We start from the raw sequence: 20,684 nt of genomic DNA on the forward strand, positions 1-20,684 counted from the left end.
TATTTGTCTTCCTCTGACTGACTTATTTCTCTTAGTATAATACTCTTTAACTCCATCCATGTCATTGCAAATGGCAAGTTTTCATTCTTTTTTTTTATGGCTGAATAATATATATTCTATTGTATATAAATATATCACCTCTTCTTTATCCATTCATCTATCAGTGGACACTCAGGCCATTCCATAATTTGGTTATGGTAAATAATGCTACAATAAACATAGGGGTGTATGTATCCTTTCAAATTAGGTTTTCATATTCTTTGGGTAAATACTTAGTAGCGTGATTACTGGATCATAGTGTAGTCCTATTTTTAAATTTTTGAGGAAACTCCATACTGTTTTCCACAGTGGCTGTACCAGTTTGTATTCCCACCAACGTGCACAAGGGTTTCTTTTTCTCCACATCCTCCCCAACACTTGTTGTTTCTTGAGATACATGTAACGTTCTCAGACTAGTGCCAGCCACATGGTAAATGCTCAGAACGTGCTGTCAATTACTTGTTATTCTCTTTTCCCATGGCTTTGACAACCAACTGTATGTTACCATTGCCAAATCCCCATCTCCAGTCCTTCCCTTTCCTAAGTTCTCTATGGGTATTTCTGATTTCCTATAGCAGACATTTTTGCTTATGTCCAGCAATCATCTCAAACCCAAAATAAAACTCATTTTCCCCCAAAACTTACTTTTCCTCCAGAATTCTGATGTCACTTAAGGATATCAGTCTTTCAAGCTGGAAAACCGAGGGTCACCTGTAAGTGCCACCCCATTTCCTGTGCAGCTCGGTGCTGCCCCAGGACCGTCCCTCATATTGGACCTCTTCTCCACCCTCACTGAAAGTGGACCGGGCCCTTATTCCCTCACTCCACTCTAGCTGATGCCACACGGTCCTATCAGACAGAGTTAACTTCCTGAAAGAAATCTGATTTAGGCTGGAGAAACTGTTGTGCACATGTGAAAAGTACAAAAGCTCATAGCAGTATTGTTTGTATTAGGAAAAAACTGGTTTAAAAAATGTCAATAAGTATCCAACAGCGTCACACAGGAGAAATTGCAAAATATTCGAACAGGAGAATGCTATACAGCAGCGTAAATAAACGCTGACACAGCGACAACCAACAAGGATGCATGTTAAAAACGTTATGTTGTTGGGCTGTCTGCGTGGCTCAGTCAGTCAGTTAAACATCTGAGTTCGGTTCAGGTCATGATCTCGCAGATCGTGAGTTCAAACCCCATGTCCGCCTCTGTGCTGACAGCTCAGAGCCTGGAGACTGCTTCAGGTTCTGTGTCTCCCTCTCTCTCTGCCCCTCCTCCCCCCTCTCAAGAAGTAAATATTAACAAAAAAATATTTTTAAAAAAACATTATGTTGAGCAAGAAAAATCAAACACAAAGAAAAATTTAAGTATGACTCCATTTATAAAAAGTTCACAGTTAAAATGAAATTTTATTTTCTGAGGATGTTTATAAAAGTCATGAAACAGTAAAGAAAAAGAAAGTTTTGAGGAAGAATCACAGACACAGTGATTACTGTCTTTGGGGCTTGAATGGGATTATGACTGGGATAGAAAGAAGGGGGAGTGTTCACAAAGTTATATTTCTATACCAGGGTGAGGGGCACAGAAGTATTTGCTTTATAACTATGCTTTATACAGTATATTTGTTTTAGTAGTTTTCTGACTGTGGCTTATGTTTCTTAACTTATCAGGCAGAAAAAGAAACAAATACAGTCACATTATTTTCTGCTTGAATATCCTCAATATTCCCATTGTCAAGAGGACAAGTTCTGTATTCCCAGCTATATGGAATCTCTTCCCAGCCGTGCTCCAGACACCTCTGTCCCCTCCATCCCGTGCACCCCAGTTTCCCACAGCGCTGCCCCCTACATTACCTGTGCTGACTTATCACAGTGTTCCTCAGTTGTGTGTCTTTTCATTAGCTCTGCTTGCTGCTTGGAATGCCGTTTCTCTGTTCTTCACCTGGTAAACTACTCTCCTCCTTTAATACTTCGTCCAATGTCATGTTTTCATTGAGGCTATCCTTAAAACCCCCAAGTGGAGTTAGTAGTTCTGTTTCCTTGCTCCACACTATTAAATAAATAAATAAATAAATAAATCTGCAACAGTCCTTACGGTGCTTACTGCAGCAATCCTTTCCAGAATTCTGTCTCCCCTACTAATCTGGGAGCTCCCAGAGGGCCAGGGCCTCTTCGTATTCATCACTGTGTCACTGAGCAAAGTCAGTCGTTGCCTGTCCAGCGCTCTTCTCACTCCTGAGGGAGCTCTCACCACACCACATATTAGCTGCCTCTCTTTACTTGGCTGTCTCCACTGATCATACAATTTTTGTGAGAATTGAAGTGAGATAGTGGAAAAAACCCAGCACAGTACTTAGGTCATTTTGGTTTTACAGTTAGATTTTATAAAAGATTTTTTTTAGCAGTGGTGACTCAGAAATGTGCTAGAGGGCGCTAGTTCACTGCCATAATAGGCTCTTAGGCTCTATGGGGTGTTAACGTTTGACTTGATCATCTAACAGAGAATCAAAGACAGTTTAGTAAACAAATTATCAGCCATCTTTATTCAGGGAAATAAATGAATACAGTTCAAAAATTTAAGTCTGCAACTTGCTTGAAATTATTTGGGGGAAGAACAATCCAACAGCTGGATTGATGGCATCATAAACTGTTTTGTTTATTCTCCCCAACCAAGGGTTGGTCTAACTTACAGTTGGAAATGTCAAAGCAGGCAATGTTGGTTTTGGTGACGCCTTCACCTGCACCAAAGTGAAGAAATGCGAAGCAAGGTGACTCCTTAACTGTGAAATGAAAGGATTGGACTAAATCATCTGCAGAGTCCCTTTCAACTCTAACATTTTGTAATCCACAATCCTGGTTCTGGAAGGAAACAGGCATGATCTCCAGAAATTACAAACATTCAACCAAAAAGTGCCAAAATTCAATCAAAAGTGAAAAAACAAATAATTCTTTAAATCTTCCAAAACAGGAAGATAAAACAAAACAAAAAACAGTTTCATTATTTCCTTCCATTGAACGCTGGGGTTTAAAAAGCAGTGTGAGCATCCCCAAAGGCAAGGGAATTAAAAGCAAAAATGAATTACTGGGACCTTATGAAGATAAAAAGCTTCTGCACAGCAAAGGAAACAAACAACAAAACTAAAAGGCAACCAACGGAATGGGAAAAGATATTTGCAAATGACATATCGGACAAAGGGCTAGTATCCAAAATCTATAAAGAGCTCACCAAACTCCACACCCGAAAAACAAATAACCCAGTGAAGAATTGGGCAGAAAACATGAATAGACACTTCTCTAAAGAAGACATCCGGATGGCCAACAGGCACATGAAAAGATGCTCAACGTCACTCCTCATCAGGGAAATACAAATCAAAACCACACTCAGATACCACCTCACGCCAGTCAGAGTGGCCAAAATGAACAAATCAGGAGACTATAGACGCTGGAGAGGATGTGGAGAAATGGGAACCCTCTTGCACTGTTGGTGGGAATGAAAACTGGTGCAGCCACTCTGGAAAACAGTGTGGAGGTTCCTCAGAAAATTAAAAATAGACCTACCCTATGACCCAGCAATAGCACTGCTAGGAATTGACCCAAGGGATACAGGAGTACTGATGCATAGGGGCACTTGTACCCCAATGTTTATAGCAGCACTCTCAACAATAGCCAAATTGTGGAAAGAGCCTAAATGTCCATCAACTGATGAATGGATAAAGAAATTGTGGTTTATATACACAATGGAGTACTACACGGCAATGAGAAAGAACGAAATATGGCCCTTTGTAGCAACGTGGATGGAACTGGAGAGTGTGATGCTAAGTGAAATAAGCCATACAGAGAAAGACAGATACCATATGTTTTCACTCGTATGTGGATCCTGAGAAACGTAACAGAAACCCATGGGGGAGGGGAAGGAAAAAAAAAAAAAGAGGTTAGAGCAGGAGAGAGCCAAAGCATAAAAGACTCTTAACAACTGAGAACAAACTGAGGGTTGATGGGGGGTAGGAGGGAGGGGAGGGTGGGTGATGGGTATTGAGGAGGGCACCTTTTGGGATGAGCACTGGGTGTTGTATGGAAACCAATTTGACAATAAATTTCGTATATTGAAAAAAAAATAAAAATAAATAAAAATAAAAATTAAAAAATTAAAAAAAATAAAAAGCAGTGTGAGTAACAAGTGATTGGCTGTCTCAAAGATGTATTGATTGTGAAGTATTTTCTAGCTTCTTTTATATCTCCACACCTGTTAATAATTATTTCAGACAAATATTTGTCTTTAAGAGAGGGAGATGAGGTAGACTTCTTTTATATAAAGTATTAGCCAGCCAATATAAGCCAGCATTATAGTTTTACAATGACTTCATTCATTTCAAACAACCTGAAAAACCCACAAACATTTATGAGTAAGAGCAAAATCCAGATAACAATATTAAGGGATGAATATGAAAAAATCAGTAAATAATTTGTTTTTATGTTTATGAAGCATTGCTACTTCATAAGAATCAAAGTGACTCGCAGTTTGGGTGTAAGATGAGACCAGAAACAAAAAGCAGAAGTCTGATTTTGCGCTGATGATATATCTGATGCCCTGTGTAAGCCGTGCTGCAGAATCTTAAACTACGACAAATAGTTGTAATTTCTAGAATATGGGGTTGTCGTTTAGAGGACAAGCCAGGCTGGGACCCGAGAAGGTAACGGGGTAAAAATACTGCTCTGGTGGGCAGCGAGGTGCAGGTTCAGAAGGGCATTCATTACAGTGTTGCTGAAGCATGGGGAAAATCGAACTGTGGCAGAAGATGGGAAAGGGCCCAAGACTGAGCCAGAGGTCAAGAAGAGTAAGGCAGGAGCAAAGGAAAATGGAAAAAAGGCAGCAGGAGAGGGGGAGTCCTGTACGAGGACCCCCATCCCCACAGATGGGAAAACCTTGCCCAGTGGCAAATCGGACACATTCAAGATCTGCACCTGGAATGTGGGTGGGCTTCAAGTCTGGATTAAGAAGAAAGGTTGAGACTGGGTAAAGGAAGAAGCCCCAGATATCCTGTGCCTCTACCAGACCAAATGTTCAGAGAACAAACTACCAGCTGAACTTCAAGAGCTGCCTGAGCTATCCCATCAGTACTGGTCAGCGGCGTGAGACAAGGAAGGTACGGTGGCGTGGTCCTGCCCTCCCACCAGTGCCCACTCAAAGTCTCCAAGGGCATCGGTGAGGAGGAGCATGATCAGGAAGGCTGAGTGACTGGCTGAATTGGACACCTCTGTGCTGGTAACAGCCTAGGGACCTAACCCAGGCAAGGTCTAATGCATCTGGAGTACCAGCCACGCAGGGGGGAAGCCTTTCACAACTTCCTGAAGGGCTTGGCTGCCCGTGAGCCCCTTGGGATATGTGTGGCCTCACTGTGGCTCAGGAAGAAATGGGCCTTTAAAACCCCAAGAGAAACAAAAAGAATGCTGGCTTATCTCCCCAAGAGCATCAAGACTTTGGGGGAATTGCTACAGGCCGTACCACTGACTGACAGTTTGGGGCACCTCTGGACCTACATGATGAATGCCTACCAAAGTGTTGGTTGGCAATCTTGATTACATTTTTTGTTGTGTCACTCTCTGTTACCTTGCACTGTGTGACAGCAAGTTCTGTTCCACAATCCTGGGTGACCAGTGTCCCATCACCCTATACCTAGCATTTTGACACCTTCCCTAAATTAAGCCTGGGAAGTAAGTTCCCCAAGCTAGCCTTAAAACTTAACACCCATCCCCAACTTCTTTAAAAACTGCTCTCTGAAGAGGGGTGCCTGCGTAGCTCAGTTGGTTAAGCACTGGGCTCTTGATTTCCACTCAGGTCATGATCTAGTTTGTGAGTTTTAGCCCCGTGTGGGGCTCTGTGCTGACAGTGGGAAGCCTGCTTGGGATTCTCTCTCGTGCACATGCTCTCTCTCTCTCTCTCTTTCTCTAAATAAACTTAAAAAAAAAAACCAAAACCCGCTCTCTGGAGAAATCTGCACTGTATTTCCCTTCTAAAAATGTGAATCCTTCAACCAGGCTCTTAGTGATACTCAGGTTTCCTTTAAACCCAAAATTTCTCTCTATTTTGGTGGGTTTTTTCTCCTTCTCCTTTTCTCCTCACCCTCCTCCTCCTTCTCCTTCCCTTCCTCTCCCTTCTCCTTCTCCTCCTTCTCCTCCTCCTCCTCCTTCTTCTACTTCTCTTTCTTCTTCTTTTTGCATTAAACAAAAGCTACTGATGACTTCCTCTGAACTGTCCACTTGAAAATAAAGAGCCATAGTTTAAAAAAATAAGTAAATAAAATACGGGGGTGTCTTTTAGTCTTTTTTTAATGTTTATTTATTTTTGAGAGAGAGCAAGCAGTGGAGGGACAGAGAGAGGGGGAGACAGAGGATCCAAAATGGGCTCTGCGCTGACAGCAGAGAGCCCGGTGTGGGGGCTCAAACTCTAGAACCTGTGAGATCATGACCTGAGATGAAGTCATTTAACCTACTGAGCCATCCAGGTGCCCCAAGTCTATCTTATTTTTTAAAGTCTACTTTGACCAAAAAAAAAACAAAAACAAAAAAACAAAAAAAAACCCTTTTGTTGCTGTTTTCCAGTTTCACAAGATTAAAGGTAGAAACTGCAGTGACACTTTAGTAGTTTTCACATGATTATGTTCATAACTCAATTAATAGTTTAAATTGTTACAATGAGGCATTTTGAACATTTCAAGTATTAGAAGCAAATATTAAAATATTGTTTTACCTTTTTGATTTATTTTGAGAGAGAGAGACAGAGAGAGAGGGAGAGAGAGAGAGAGAGAGAGAGAGAGAGAGAGAGAGAGAGAGAATCCCAAGCAGGCTCCTCACTGTCAGCACAGAGCCCCATGTGGGGCCTGAACTCACGAACCACACAAGATCATGACCTGAGCCAAAATCAAGAGTTGCCATTTAAATGATGAGCCACCCAGGTGCCCCAAAACATTGTTGTATTTTGAGGTTCATAAAATAGTCCATAATGATTTCTGTGCATCTCTAGTCCCATTTCTTAACTTTGCTGAGCCTAGCTTCCTAATTTATAAGATGGGGCTATAGCTTATATCTTCCTTACATCCTTACCGAAGTGGTGTGCAGATGTCTGCAAAATTCTTGCTCTACAGGTCTCAGTAAGATGGCTATTATTATCACTGCTCGCCCATATGCTTTAACATAGTAATGGTGTAAACATGGAGAGGACAGTGTTTTCATGAATTGTGGGCTCTGAGCTGTCAGCACAGAGCCTGACACGGGGCTCAAAACCACGAACCGTGAGATCATGGCCTGAGCCGAAGGCAGACACTGAACCGACTGAGCCCCTCTGTCTGAGCCCCACTGAACCAACTGAGCCCAGGCGCCCCTCTTTATATCTTATTTTAAAAACAAGACTTATTTTACAGAATTATCAAATGCCCTTTCATTCCCTATTTCTTCCTCTGGCATCCAAATTATTTTTTTAAATAAAAAAATGACCTCTCCTAAGCAGTAAATTCACAAAGGTCCTCTCATCATCTATAAGACTTTTAAAACATCCACTAAGCAACACAGAAACTCTATTTAGAAGTAGAGAAAACATGCAGTAACTTATATGAGCTCCTCCGCTTGCCAGTTTTCTCCAGGAAGTCCGATGTTCTCCTAGGTGCCCTGGCGTGACTCTCCACGCGTGTAGGTGTGGCTGCAAAGCCAGCTGAATAATCAACCCTCCTGGCCACACTGCCTGCCCACATCCCCTGCACCCACACCACATTGTCCTGTGTTCTCTAGGAAGTCAGCTGTGCTGGCGTTGCCTTGCTTGCTGCATTGCACAATGTCATGAACTCAAAAGGCATTCTCCTGGGCAATTCCTGAAGCTTAGCAACACTCTGTTGATTACTGGTGGTTTACAACATCCCACACAAATGGTGTGTTATTTTAAGTTGTGCTTTGGCATCTGGGCTTTCTATCCCACTTGGGACCACCACACGTATTACAGCCATAGCGCAGCAGTTCACATCTGTCTTTCTCATGTGGCTTGTCCTGGAGATTGAATTTTAGAACCACCACATAGCCCGGAGATTTCAACGCTGAAACAGCTCTAGGGTCTAGTTGGAGCATCTCTCAGGGCCAAAGTTCACAGCGATGTGGGAGGTTAGTGATGTCAGCTCATTGCACCAGCTGGAGTTCTATATGTTAAGGTCTTCTGAGACTACGTTCCATTCATGTATTCCGTCAGTCAGTTTGTCAAATATTGTTTGAATACCATGGATGTGCCAGGCACTGTGTAAGAATCATGTATATACAATGAGCAGGACAGGCACCTGGGTGGCTCAGCTGGTTGAACATCTGCTTCTTGATTTCAGCTCAGGTCATGATCCCAGGGTCGTGGGATTGAGCCCTGTGTTGGGCTCCCTGCTCAGCATGGGGCCCGCTTGAGATTCTTTCTCTCTCTCCTTCTCTCTCTCCCTCTGCCCCTCTCCCCTGCCCCTCCTCTCTCTCTCTCTTTCAAAATAAAAAATAAATAAAAATTAAAAAATAAAAAACACAATGAGCAGGAGACCTAATCGCTACCCTCAAGGTTTGTAGTGTAGTGGCGAAGTCAGAGTAGTGATTTTCATGTTCTCTTTATGTCTTCTAAGTGTGAGGTACCCAAGGGCAATTTTCAGTAATAGTGATGTTTTCAGTTGTTATTTCAATTTATAGTTCAACTTTGATAAAAAGTTCTGTGAATTCATCTTTCAAAATAATCACATTTTCCTTCCTTCAGTCCTTTTTGTATAAGGAACAGAGCTTTAAATATATATAGTGCTCCAAGAATTCTCCTCAGAACTCGAATAAATGGCATGGATATGCTTTGTCACTAAAACAGATTCCTTAGAGAGTGGGGTGAGGGAACTAAGGAATCAAGATTATCTGCATAGGAAGGCAATAAATGATAATTTCCTGTATTTTACCTGTGGTCTCTTACCCTGGACAAAATTAAAAAGTGGTAAACAACAAATGCTAAAAAGTGAAAAGCAGGGGCACCTGGGTGGCTCAGTTGGTTAAGCGTCCGACTTCGGCTCAGGTCATGATCTCACCCTCTGTGAGTTTGAGCCCCGCATCGGGCTCTGTGCTGACAGCTCAGAGCCTGGAGCCTGCTTCAGATTCTGTGTCCCTCTCTTGCTCTGCTCCTCCCCCGCTCATACTGTCTCGCTCTCTCAAGAATAAATAAAGCATTTAAAAAAAAAAAAAGTGAAAAGCAGAAAAGACTGCTAGTATGTCCCCTTCACAGAGAAGGGTAATTCCAATAACCTGTTCTTACACTTTATTTGAAAGGAAAAGAAGGTGCCTAAACCATTGGAAACTTTTTTTATTCAGAAAATAATTCCTAAATATATACTAAAATCACTTCTCCTTGTTTAATTTGGAAAGTGTGAGCTGACTGAAATGTTTTTAGAAGCTCTTGCCTTAAGAAAATCCACCTTGGGGCACCTGGGTGGCTCAGTCGGTTAAGCGGCCGACTTTGGCTCAGGTCATGATCTCGCAGTCCATGAGTTCGAGCCCCGCATCGGGCTTTGTGCTGACAGCTCAGAGCCTGGAGCCTGTTTCAGATTCTGTGTCTCCCTCTCTCTGACCCTCCCCCGTTCATGCTCTGTCTCTCTCTGTCTCAAAAATAAACGTTAAAAAAGAAAATCCACCTTAAACCAAAGCTTCAATAGCCCATCCCCAATCATTCGTGTTTCCTTTGGGGCTCACCATTAAAGTCACATGATCCTTCCATGACAAAGTTGCCCTATAACTTCCAGAGACAGCAGGAGGAGGAAGGAGCACCTCTAATTTTCCCATTTAGAAGGTATTTCGACTGCCTGCATTAATCAAAATGCCCATACAATTGGTACTATTTAAAAAATTAAGGGGAGAAATTAAAAAATTAAGGGGAGAGAAGGGGCATCTCCTCTACCCCACTGTCTAATGTTTTTAAATTTTTTAATGTTTATTTATTTTTGAGAGAGAGAGAGAGAGAGAGAGCAAGCAGGGGAGGGGCAGAGAGAGGGAGACACCGAATCCAAAGCAGGCTCCAGGCTCTGAGCTGTCAGCACACAGCCCGACTTGGGGCTCGAACTCACAAGCTGTGAGATCATGACCTGAGCCAAAATTGGAAGCTTAACCGACTGAGCCACCCAGGCACCCATCACTGTCTAATTTTTTAGTCTTGTTTTCCACTACCCTCCATCGTACACCCTCTACCCCAACCACACCAATCTATGTGGAGTCACTGAAACAGGCAGGCTGAAAATAGAAGTGGCAGGAAGACTTGGACAATTTCCGAAGCTTATTAAGGGACAGTCAAGAGGATCGGAGCAGAGGTGTGCCAGGCACCTGTGCTCTTCTACAGTAAATGGGCCACAGAGACACATACATCCTGAGGGCCCCTGGATTTATCATCTTTTGACCTATCCTTCCACAAAATATATATCCCTTTGGTCACATGTTTTGCCTGTGAGCTGGATCTTAAATATTCCCTCTCTAGACTTAAAGAGCGAATTATCTCCTACCTATGGAAGGACTGTGCAAAAAACTTCCTATCTCTTCCCTATTGGGTCCATCCCGTGTTGAAGCTAAAGCTATCTTTCTAAAATGCAAATCTGTGAGGTGTCTGGGTGGCTCAGTCGGTTGAGTGTCCAACTTCAGCTCAGGTCATGATCTCACAGTCCGTGGGTTCAAGCCCTGCATTGGGCTCTGTGCTGACAGCTCAGAGCCTACAGCCTGCTTCTGATTCTGTCTCCTTCTTTTTCTGCCCCTCTCCTGCCCATGCTCTGTCTCTTTCTGTCTCTCAAAAAATAATAAATAAATGCTCAAAAAATTTAATGAAAATAAAATGCAAATCTGTCTATTTAAAAAGAAAATCTTTCAATGGTTCTCCATTGCTTGCAGTGATTTCCAACTAGAGGGAAAACTTCCACTAGAGTGAATGGGTGGGAAATGGGGCATATGAGCACCACTTCAAGGATTTTTCAAAACCTCACACACACACACACATACACACATGGATGTGTGCTATCATTACCTCCCTTCCTTCAAGTCCCCTTAGCCACCCTATCCACACGTCCCACCTGGTGAAAATTACTGCTATGTTGGTTCAGTCATAGGCATTGTTTGTATCCCTCAGTTATGCTGAAGCATAAGAAAGGTTGAGGAGCCCTCACTGCAGAATGAAGTCCAAACTCCTTAACATGCCATACAAAGTCTTCTTTACTTATTTATTTTTTCAAAGTCCACTTTAATATTCTCCCGGCTTTCCATTCCAGTCTCATCTTCAACCACTCCCCACTTCATGCCCTATGAGCCAACCACATCAATCTGGGTCAATCCTTGAATAAGTCTTGGTTTTTCATACATCTGTTTATGCTATTCCACTTACCAAGAATGCATTTCTCCCCTTACACAGCTAGGGATTTTCCATTTAACCTTTAAAAAGATATCAACAACTGAGGCGCCTGGGTGGCTTAGTCAGTTAAGCGTCTGACTCTTGATTTTGGCTCAGGTCGTGATCTCATGGTTCGTGGGATCAAGCCCCACGTCTGGCTCTGTGCTGACAGCATGGAGCTGGCTTGGGATTCTCTCTCTCTCTCTCCCTCTCTCTCTGACCCTCCCCCACTCTCTCTCTCTCTCAAAATAAATAAACTTAAAAAAAAAAAAAGGCACCAACAACTCTATCTACAGCCACAGCCTCTTCCTGGATTCTAGGACCATTTGGGTGTCTAGAAAATATACAAGCTCCTGGACTCACCTCTCCCTGGTTATTTCTCCTGCAGCTGGCCACATCTCCCACTGACTTCTCCCCCTCAAAATCCAAGGCTTTGCTACAATCCATGAAGGAATGTATAATCAGATCTTGCTTCCCAATGTTCTCCCCTTTCCCATTCTGCTCCAGCCACACTGGCCTCCTGTTCTTGAAACACATCAAACACATAGTGACCTCAGGGCCTTTGTAACTTCTGTTCCATCTGGAACACACTTCTCCTAGAAATCTTCCTTTCTTTCAAGTGTCTGCTCATATGTATCACACATGAAACCACTTTTTATAGAACAGTACCAGCTCACCATCACTTTACATCCCTTCCCATTATTCTCCATAATGCTTACCCTACTGGACATATTATATTTTTAATGTGGTTGTTACTTGCCTCTCCCTCTCACCCACTCATATCAGAACATAAACTACCCAAGGACCAGGTTCTATTTTGTTGTTCTCTACCAAATTTCTAGCTCCTAAAACAGTACCTAGAACATAGTAGGTGCTCAGTAAAAGTGTGCTGTTGTCATTCTTATTTACCAACTCACTTAAAAAGTGATATGGTGCTTCCAGTTAAACACACTGGGTTCAATATCAATTTATATCTGTTTCTTCCTGAGACTCCACTAAATTGACAGTAAAAGGATCTTAAAAATGAAAAGGAGAACGGGAGTGGGGACATCAATGGAGCCTACCCTGGCCACCCTATTTAAAATTACACCCTTCCCTTCTCAGTCTCAGTTACATCCTCCAGCACCTATCATCTTTTAATAGGCTATGTAATTCACTTATAAATTATGCTAATTTGTCAGACCCATCCCTAGAACATAAGCAACAAGAAGGCAGAATCTTCGTTTCACTAATGTAATATTCTAAGTAATACAACAGTGCCTGGCACTAAGTGGGTTCTCAAAAAAATAAATAAAAAATAAAAAAAATAATTATATATATATATATATTTGTAGAATGAATGAATGGAGAATGGAATAAGACTGTGGAAGCTGAGAGAAGATGGATGGATGATGGATGGTAACTAAAGAGGAGGCTGGAATCCAAGCAAGAAGAGAATGGGGTTGTCAACAGAAATAAGCCAGTTTGCTCTGCAGCACTGCAAGGAGGCTCAGGCATTGGCAGGAGGCACCCCTGATCGGGGGTGGGGGTGGGGGGAATGCAGTTGGAAGTGGAAAATCCAACCACAGAGCAGGCAGAGGCACACTTGGACTCCAGCAGAAGATGAGGCTTTGCCTCTCCAGAGAGACTGAGAAGAGGGATTCTGAATTAAAGACATGACACAGCTGAGAGTGGAGATGCTGAGCTTAATCAGAGAATAAGTGAGACTTCTAGCTCCCTTCCTCCATGACCTTGAGAACACAGGCAGTTAGGTTTATTAAGCGCCTCCTTCCCCCAGCATCCCTCTGCTGAAGTAACCAGGGAGGAGAGTGGAGACTTTGCTGAAAATTGTTCTGTCCAGGAGAAAACTCAGTAACATTTGGGAAGTCATGGAGCTACGCCATCACAATTTTGAGGAAAAGTTATTTCCAACCTACAGTAGTTGTTGGCTAAGTGATTGATCAAAAGGAGAGAATAAAAATTTTTTCCAAATATGCAAAGGGGCAAGATATTTACCACTCACGTGTTCTTCCTCAGAAATCTCAGGGAGGAGGGGCAACTGGGTGGCTCAGTCGGTTAAGCATCCAACTTCAGCTCAGGTCATGATCTTGTGGTCCTTGGGTTCGAGCCCCACACCGGGCTCTGTGCTGACAGCTCAGAGCCTGGACCCTGCTTCTGATTCTGTGTCTCCCTCTCTCTCTGTCCCATCCCCACTTATGCTCTGGCTTTTGCTCTATCTCTCAATTCTCAAAAATGAATGTTAAAAAAAGAGATATTAATGAAGAAAAAGGAAGCATGAAGTTCAAGCAGCAGAAGATCTACACAGAAAAAGGCACACAGAATCCTCAGAATGATGGAGAAAAGAGATCTGAGCACAACTAACATGTAAGGAGGGCTGGTCCCAAGAACACAAAGGGCTATCTGATTACATAGAGGTGACTGAACATGGAGGAGAGTCCCACTCCTATTGGAAAAACTGGGAGATGAAATGAAATTGCTTGACAACTAAGCAAATGGAAAAAAGAAATAGTCATTAACCTTGGGGAAACCAAAGTTCTACATGGAAAGAAGCAAGATAGTGCTCTACATGGCTAACCCGCAGGTCCTACTTATCATGGTGGTAAGTATGGAAATGCTGAATGGTGACTTAACCAAAAATTATGATAGCTCTGTTAGAGGGTTGGGGGTGAATGAAACAGGTGTGAAGAGAGAGGAGATGGACAAGGGAGCTAAATCCTCTTCTTCACTGGTAAGAAGTTTTAGACCTTATCATAAACAAGGACATAATGGACACAACAGCTAAGACAATCAGAAATTAGTTACTTCTGGAAAGCATGAACCTAGAGTGAAAAACGAGTGGGCAGGATGTGTTTAAAATTACATGCCTTTTGAGGCACCTGGATGGCTCAGCTGATTAAGAGTCTGCCTTTTTTTTTTAATTTTTAAAAAATGTTTATTTATTTAGGGAGAGAGAGAGAGAACACGTGTGGGGGAGGGGCAGAGACAGAAAGGAGAGATTCCCAAGCAGGCTCCTTACTGTCAGTGCAGAAGAGCCTGACACGGGGCTGGATCTCACGAACTGTAAGATCATGACTTGAGCTGAAATCAAGAGTCAGACGCTTAACTGATTGAGCCACCCAGGCTCCCCTAAGTGTCCAAGTCTTGATTTCAGCTCAGATCATGGTCTCATGATTCATGAGATCAAGCTCTGTGTTGGGCTCTACACTAACAGTTTGGAGCCTGCTTGGGATTCTTCCTCTCCATCTCTCCCTGCCTCTCCCCCTCTTGCGCTTTTCTGCACACTCTCTCAAAATAAACATTTAAAAATAAATAAAAATGCAAGCCTCTTAGTACTATTTTAGCTTTTTAATCATGTATGTGTATAACTTGAGGAAAAAATCTAAAACTCAAAGAGAAACCCCCAAAAACCTCTTTCCCCAAAAGAGAGGGAAACTATACAGCCCAGAAGAACAAGAAAGTCACAGTGCAACTTCGACCTTTGTTCTTCAAGTGGTGATGTGTCTGAACCTGTTAAAATAGAGGACCGAAAATTAACTATTTAGACTATGAAGTGGATTGCATGATTCCTTGCAGTCATTTCCTGAGAAATGTCAGCAGTTCATCTGTGTTACAGCATAAAGCAAATAGCTGAAACACTGCTGGGAAAGTATTTATCTTTGCCAGTAAGCTAAACAAGCTGCAGAAACTGACCTCTTCTCAACGTGATCCTAAAGACGGGAGAATCAAGCCAATGGACTTTGCCAACGGAAATGGAATGAGCGCAGGAATAAGCATGACAGGAAGTGAGAGAGAGGAAAGCCCCTTTGCTGAAGACTGTTTCCCCACCTGTAGAATTTGGAGGCACAATCAGATCATCTCAAGTTCCTTTTTTAGCACTAAAGTACAAGTGAGACCTTTGCACACACCTCCTTAACCTCTTTCATTTCCTGAATTAACTAATGGTCTATGGCATAGATGACCATATGTCCTAGTGTTCCCAGAACATTCTTGGTTTATACCTGTAGTTTGCTCTTCCTTTAACTCTCCAAAGTGCCTAGTTCAGATGATAAATTACATGGGCCTATTCCCCATCATCATATCCATTTTAATCTTGTTTATATTTCTAAGGAAAAACATGAATGTAGTTTTTAACTTACAAATACCACATTTCACAACTTGGTTTCTCTGAAAAATTTGGAGAAATCTCAAATTCCTTTGTGGGCAGTTCTGTAAACTATCAAGATTTTTTTTTTTAACAGATTAAATCATAATGTAAATTTTTCTTTCAAAAAAACATTCAGTGTGCATGATATTCTGTTAAAACTATCAAACTTAGGACATTTGCTACTTCTTTAAAATCATGACTAAATATTCGTGGAAGAATTAATTCAATATTCTAGGCAATACAATAAGTTTTAATCATTAAAACAGTTCCAGAACAAGGCCTGCCACCGACTTTATTAACAATTATAACAATGATCTCAAAAGAATGTTCTTAGTAGATACGTCTCATCCATCTTCATGGCTGTTTGTAAGCTAATCAGTTACCAACCAGGGAATACGCATGCCCCTTCCACTGCACAAAATGTGTATGCTATTAATTCCCAAACTTTTTTTAAGGTTAAGGCTAGAGTCCTGCCAATCCCCTGAAAAACAGCTTACATATTATTCAGTGAACTTGAAACACTCCTTTCAGTGAGCAGCCCTGAAACAGATTCCATAATTGATTACTCCGTTACAAGGGAGATTTAACATTGCTTGGTTTTCTGGGACAAAGAGTTGCTTAGTTTTATTCAAATACGCACTATCCCTGATATAAAACATGTCTCACTATAAAGAGCTGTGATTTGTTTCAGCATTTTCTTTTTTACTTAACCACTTAAGACACTGCCTCTGGAAGTTTCTTTTAAGTGAAATATGAGGTCCAATTAGAAGGGGAAAAAAACCCAGTTAATGAATTTTGCTTCAAGGATGCATGATTACCATATTTTTAAAAATTGCTTAAAAAATGAGCTAATGTGTTAGACTGGGCCATGCTATGATGACTAATTCACTGTCTGCCCTAACCTAACGAAAACAAAAGGAGAGCTGAATCTGGCACTCGCTTGCGCTTTTAATCGGTATTAGAAAGTATGCCTTGAGTTTTTGGATCTGAGATCAGGTTTGCTTGGTAGCCTCAAAGAGCAATTTTCCCTTTTTTTTTTCTTCCTAAATTTGCTTTTGATCATTTCAGACAATTCATCCTTTTGAATGAAAAACAGAAGAGAGGAATCTTGAATGAGGTTAAGTAAACGGAGAAACTGTCACATAAAGCAAGTTTAAATCCCAGTAACAGCATCCATGCAGGACAAACGGAAGCATTATTCTTTTGAAAACATTATTCTTTTAAACAGTGTGTAATGACATCCTCCCTAGAGACTTCTTCCATGAAAGAAGGAAAAATACTTCCTCAGAAGTCATTTTCTAGATTCCAAGTGTAATGAGTGAAGCACAGTTAAAAGTTAAAACCTGGGTTTTTACTTTATGTAAGAAGGTTCAAAATTGAACCGCAAAAAAGGTGTTTCTAAGAGTTTCTCCATTTCCTTGTTTTGTTACTTACTGATATGTCCATGAACGAAAGGGACAAGTAAAAAGACTGCCATTACTATTTTAAACCTACAAATCAGTGCATGCGTTCTTACTGTAAACTTTGAGCTAAGCATATTTTCTGTTTTCAAGGAGGAAATCTGCAAGACTCAACTATGTGGAACGTCAGATAATTTACTCTTAACTTCCCTGAAAGTAGATAATTTTCTTACGCTGAAATATAAACTGTGGAATATGTTTCAAGTACTCTGTGCTCCTGTTACCACCTGAGAACTTAACTAAAATAACTATAGCAAGTTTATGTTTTTAAGTTTGGTATTTAAGTATCAGAAGTTGGCTTTTGTTCCAAATGTTTAAAATAGGATTAGACAACAAAAAGGTACGTAGCAGAGAAAGTACTTCTTTCAATTCAAACACTACTTTATAAGTGATGCATGGTCCAAATAAAGAGCTCTCTTCAAAGATTTCAAAACTGTTGCACACACATTTAATGTAATCCAACAATGAAGAAAGACACTACAGATAAATCATAATTATGATGTTTATTTAGCAAAATAAACTTAAAGTTTTCTATTAAAAAAACATAAGAATCATATCCAAACTTTAGCTTCCCCCATCTTCTTTGGTATTGAAATCAATGTTCGGGGTATAAAATATTTTATTCTGAAGTTGAGTCACTGGGTCTATAACAGTTTTCCATATAAGGAAAATAGAAAATTAAATTGCCTGTAACTGTCTTATTTATTGAACAACAAATGGATGCATTACGTGTGCGCAGAGACCAACATCAAGGAAATATTCATTCACTGATGTGTTTTCTACAGAAAAATATATTTCAATTTTTTAATGATCATCTGTCATCATTTTATTATGTTGTCCGAATAGTAATCCAGTATGCAGATCCTGCTGTCACTTCCCTGATGAACTACCCTCCAAGGAAGTGAACACTGCCATCCCAGGACTTAGCAATACTTATTTTTCAACATGATTCCACCATTAAAATTTTTCTGAATTTCTCATTATTGTGGGCTTCAGTCTTTGCCATAAAATAGTATCTGGAAACTGCTAAACATCATTAAATTAATATTAATAAAACCCAAATCTATCTAAATCTTTTTCTCTCAAGAAAAAATATCACTTAAAATCAGACTTGTTGTTTCTTCTAAGGGTAGTATTATATGCATTGCTAACTTAGCCAAGCCAGTTACTTCCAGAAACACCATGGGACAACCAAGCAACTCTCCTTCCTCTGATAAACCTTTGCCTTTCCAATTCCGATTTCTCCATATCCCTGCTTTCTTGTATGAAAAAATCTTCCCCTTAATTTGTTAAAATGAATCTGAGATAAAAATTCCAGTAACAAACTAGGGCAATTTTTTTTTTTTTTTTTTTGCATAGACTCTTGTGACCACACAACGATCCGGCAACGCATGGCTTTAGCGCTAACACTGTGACTGGGAACAGGACGAGTACAACCACAGTAAAATACAGCTGTCTATGAGAAGGACTGCGTAAAGGCATCTTTGGCCATGCAGGCTCTGGGCCCTCTGGAAATAAGTCAGCTGCATTGCCAACATGACAAAGAAAATAGCGATGTTCAGGATCAGGAATAGTTTGGTGTACGAAGCGGAAGGGGCTCTGCTGCGGGTTGTCATCATCCGCGTCTGTCCAAACCGGCCTTTCATCAAGCCCCCGTTTTTGTGTTTCTCATACGTTACATCTGCAAAATCTAAAAGGTCTTTCATCTCTTCATCTTCATCTATGGGCAGTTCTTTCTGTGCTAGAATCTGAGCTTTCTGTCGAATCTTTTTTTCATTGACCTCAATCTGTGCAAAAATATCAGGGACCGCGTCCACAAATTTATAGCGTTTGCCTGCCCTTCGGTTTTTCTTTGACTTGCTCTGCTGCTGCTGCTGCTGCGATATGGCAAAAATCCTATCAATGGCCTCCTCCGTCTGCCTCTTGTCTGAAAATCTCAGCAGGCGCTCAGCGGTCTTCCTAAAGCTAGCTGTGTTCCGGACTCGAGACAGGATCTGCTTCTCCAGCAGCTGGAACACTGGCTTAAAATGCTGCAGGTTCTGTTCCACAATAGCAGCGTAGTCCTTCACCTCGGGCACAGGGGTGCTCTTGATGGCTGAACTCCGGTCGAACAGAATTTTGTGACGATCTGCAATGACCTGTGCAAAGGCAGACTGTCCCGTGGTCTCTCCTGTCCAAAGGTAAGTGGCGTAGGCATGCTGGCTGGTGGCTACGAACACATCCAGTTGCTGGGAGTCCCCGTGGATGCTGAAACTCTGAACATCTACAGACGGCCCTATAAAGAGGTAAGCGGTCCTGGTGATGGGACTCCGGAGGTGCATGGTGACATTCACGTAGTTTGTCCCGTTGTAGGGATAGCCCCGAGGGTATGTCACTGAAGCAAAGGTTGCTTTCTCACTGTAGCCGGTATCATCCATCCAGTACATTTTGTACAGACCATCCCGTTGCCTGATAAAAGCCCCGTGGACCCCATCTACCACTGTTTCCTCAAAGGGAACATCCACATTGTGGAAGAAGCTTGCGGCGGTCTCCAAGGGGCTGTCCTCTCCCAGGTGTATTTGGTCCACGAGGAGAAGGAGCTGTGGATGAAGGAGGATCAGATTCCTCTGCACGCTCCTCAGATTAAGCTGGGGGTTATAAGCTCCCATACCTTCCCCTCGGATGAAAACCACTCCATTTTTCTCCACTGCTGCAACCACTCTCCCCTGGCAGCTGGCGGCCAGGTCATGCTTGTATTTAGACCATTTCGATGAGCAGTCTTCCGTGACCTGACCCTCCCAGGGAGAAAAGCAGCTCTTTGACACAGCTGGGGAAAACATCAAAACATTGTTGAAGAAGGTGTACTTTGGCCCATAGAGAGCCTCAGTGATGAAAGGCACACCATTGGGAGCAAAAGTAAATGAGTTTTGATCAGGATGCTCGTGCCCGGCATTAAAATTTCTCCATCCTTTGATCCAATCTTTGTATTTGTTTCTGTGGACAATGTCATATATTGCACGGCCCCCCAGTTTTCCTGACTTGAAGGAAAGAAACGATCTATTGATTTCTGCAGGCAGGGCACTTCCGTAAGTCACAACACCCCAGTCTTCAAAATAATGCAACGTAGGGGTGCCAAAATCCGGAGGAGGAACAGATTTCAAGCTGGCATCATACCTGAAAGGATTCATTTTTAAACAATGAAATGGGTTTCTGGTGGAAGTTAAAATAACACATCAGGACTGTGATGCCACTTTGTGACGTGGCTGGAGGAAACAACACAATGCTCCCCAGAGGGCCGGCTGTGTAGTCTGTGTTCGGGACATTTCCGGAAACACCCGTGGATAAGCATGCACAGGGGAGCACCCTTGCTGAATGGGAGAGGAGTACTTCATACCGTGGGATCCTTGGGTTTGAGCCTGAAATGGCTGCTGCTGTTCATACTACAGGGACGTTCTTCACGTAACGATTTCAGAACTGCCATCCAAATGACCAGGGCTCACAGAATTAAGTTCCCATCTAAACTAGTCCAGGGGTGCCTATTCTAGAGAACCCCGTGTTAGGATCTAGACTCTAACAAGCCTCAAGTTGTTAGGAAGTACTGTTCTGTCATGGCTGATACTACTGAAAGTTTGGTAGAGTACTTTCACCCTCTAAAAAAATAGAT

The 20,684-nt window shown here is 41.9% G+C and overlaps 1 protein-coding gene and 1 pseudogene across 6 annotated transcripts in view; one reads left to right on the forward strand and one right to left on the reverse strand.

Moving 5' to 3' along the window:
• Window positions 1-20,684, reverse strand: part of DSE (dermatan sulfate epimerase) — a 103,211-nt gene that overhangs the window by 4,912 nt on the left and 77,615 nt on the right. For 5 of the 6 annotated variants that reach the window (XM_015082827.3, XM_027057054.2, XM_027057053.2 and 2 more), the window contains one exon: window positions 17,526-20,194. The exons of the other annotated variant lie outside the window; for it this stretch is intronic. In XM_015082827.3, the coding sequence (XP_014938313.2) occupies window positions 18,445-20,194 (1,750 nt within the window). In that variant the 3' untranslated portion in view covers window positions 17,526-18,444. Of the gene's footprint in view, window positions 1-17,525; window positions 20,195-20,684 lie in introns of those variants that run through there. 6 annotated transcript variants of the gene reach the window in all.
• On the forward strand, window positions 4,605-5,978 carry LOC106984618 (DNA-(apurinic or apyrimidinic site) endonuclease-like; annotated as a pseudogene).

This window comes from Acinonyx jubatus, chromosome B2 (genome assembly GCF_027475565.1).
Source record: "Acinonyx jubatus isolate Ajub_Pintada_27869175 chromosome B2, VMU_Ajub_asm_v1.0, whole genome shotgun sequence".
NCBI lineage: Eukaryota > Metazoa > Chordata > Mammalia > Carnivora > Felidae > Acinonyx > Acinonyx jubatus.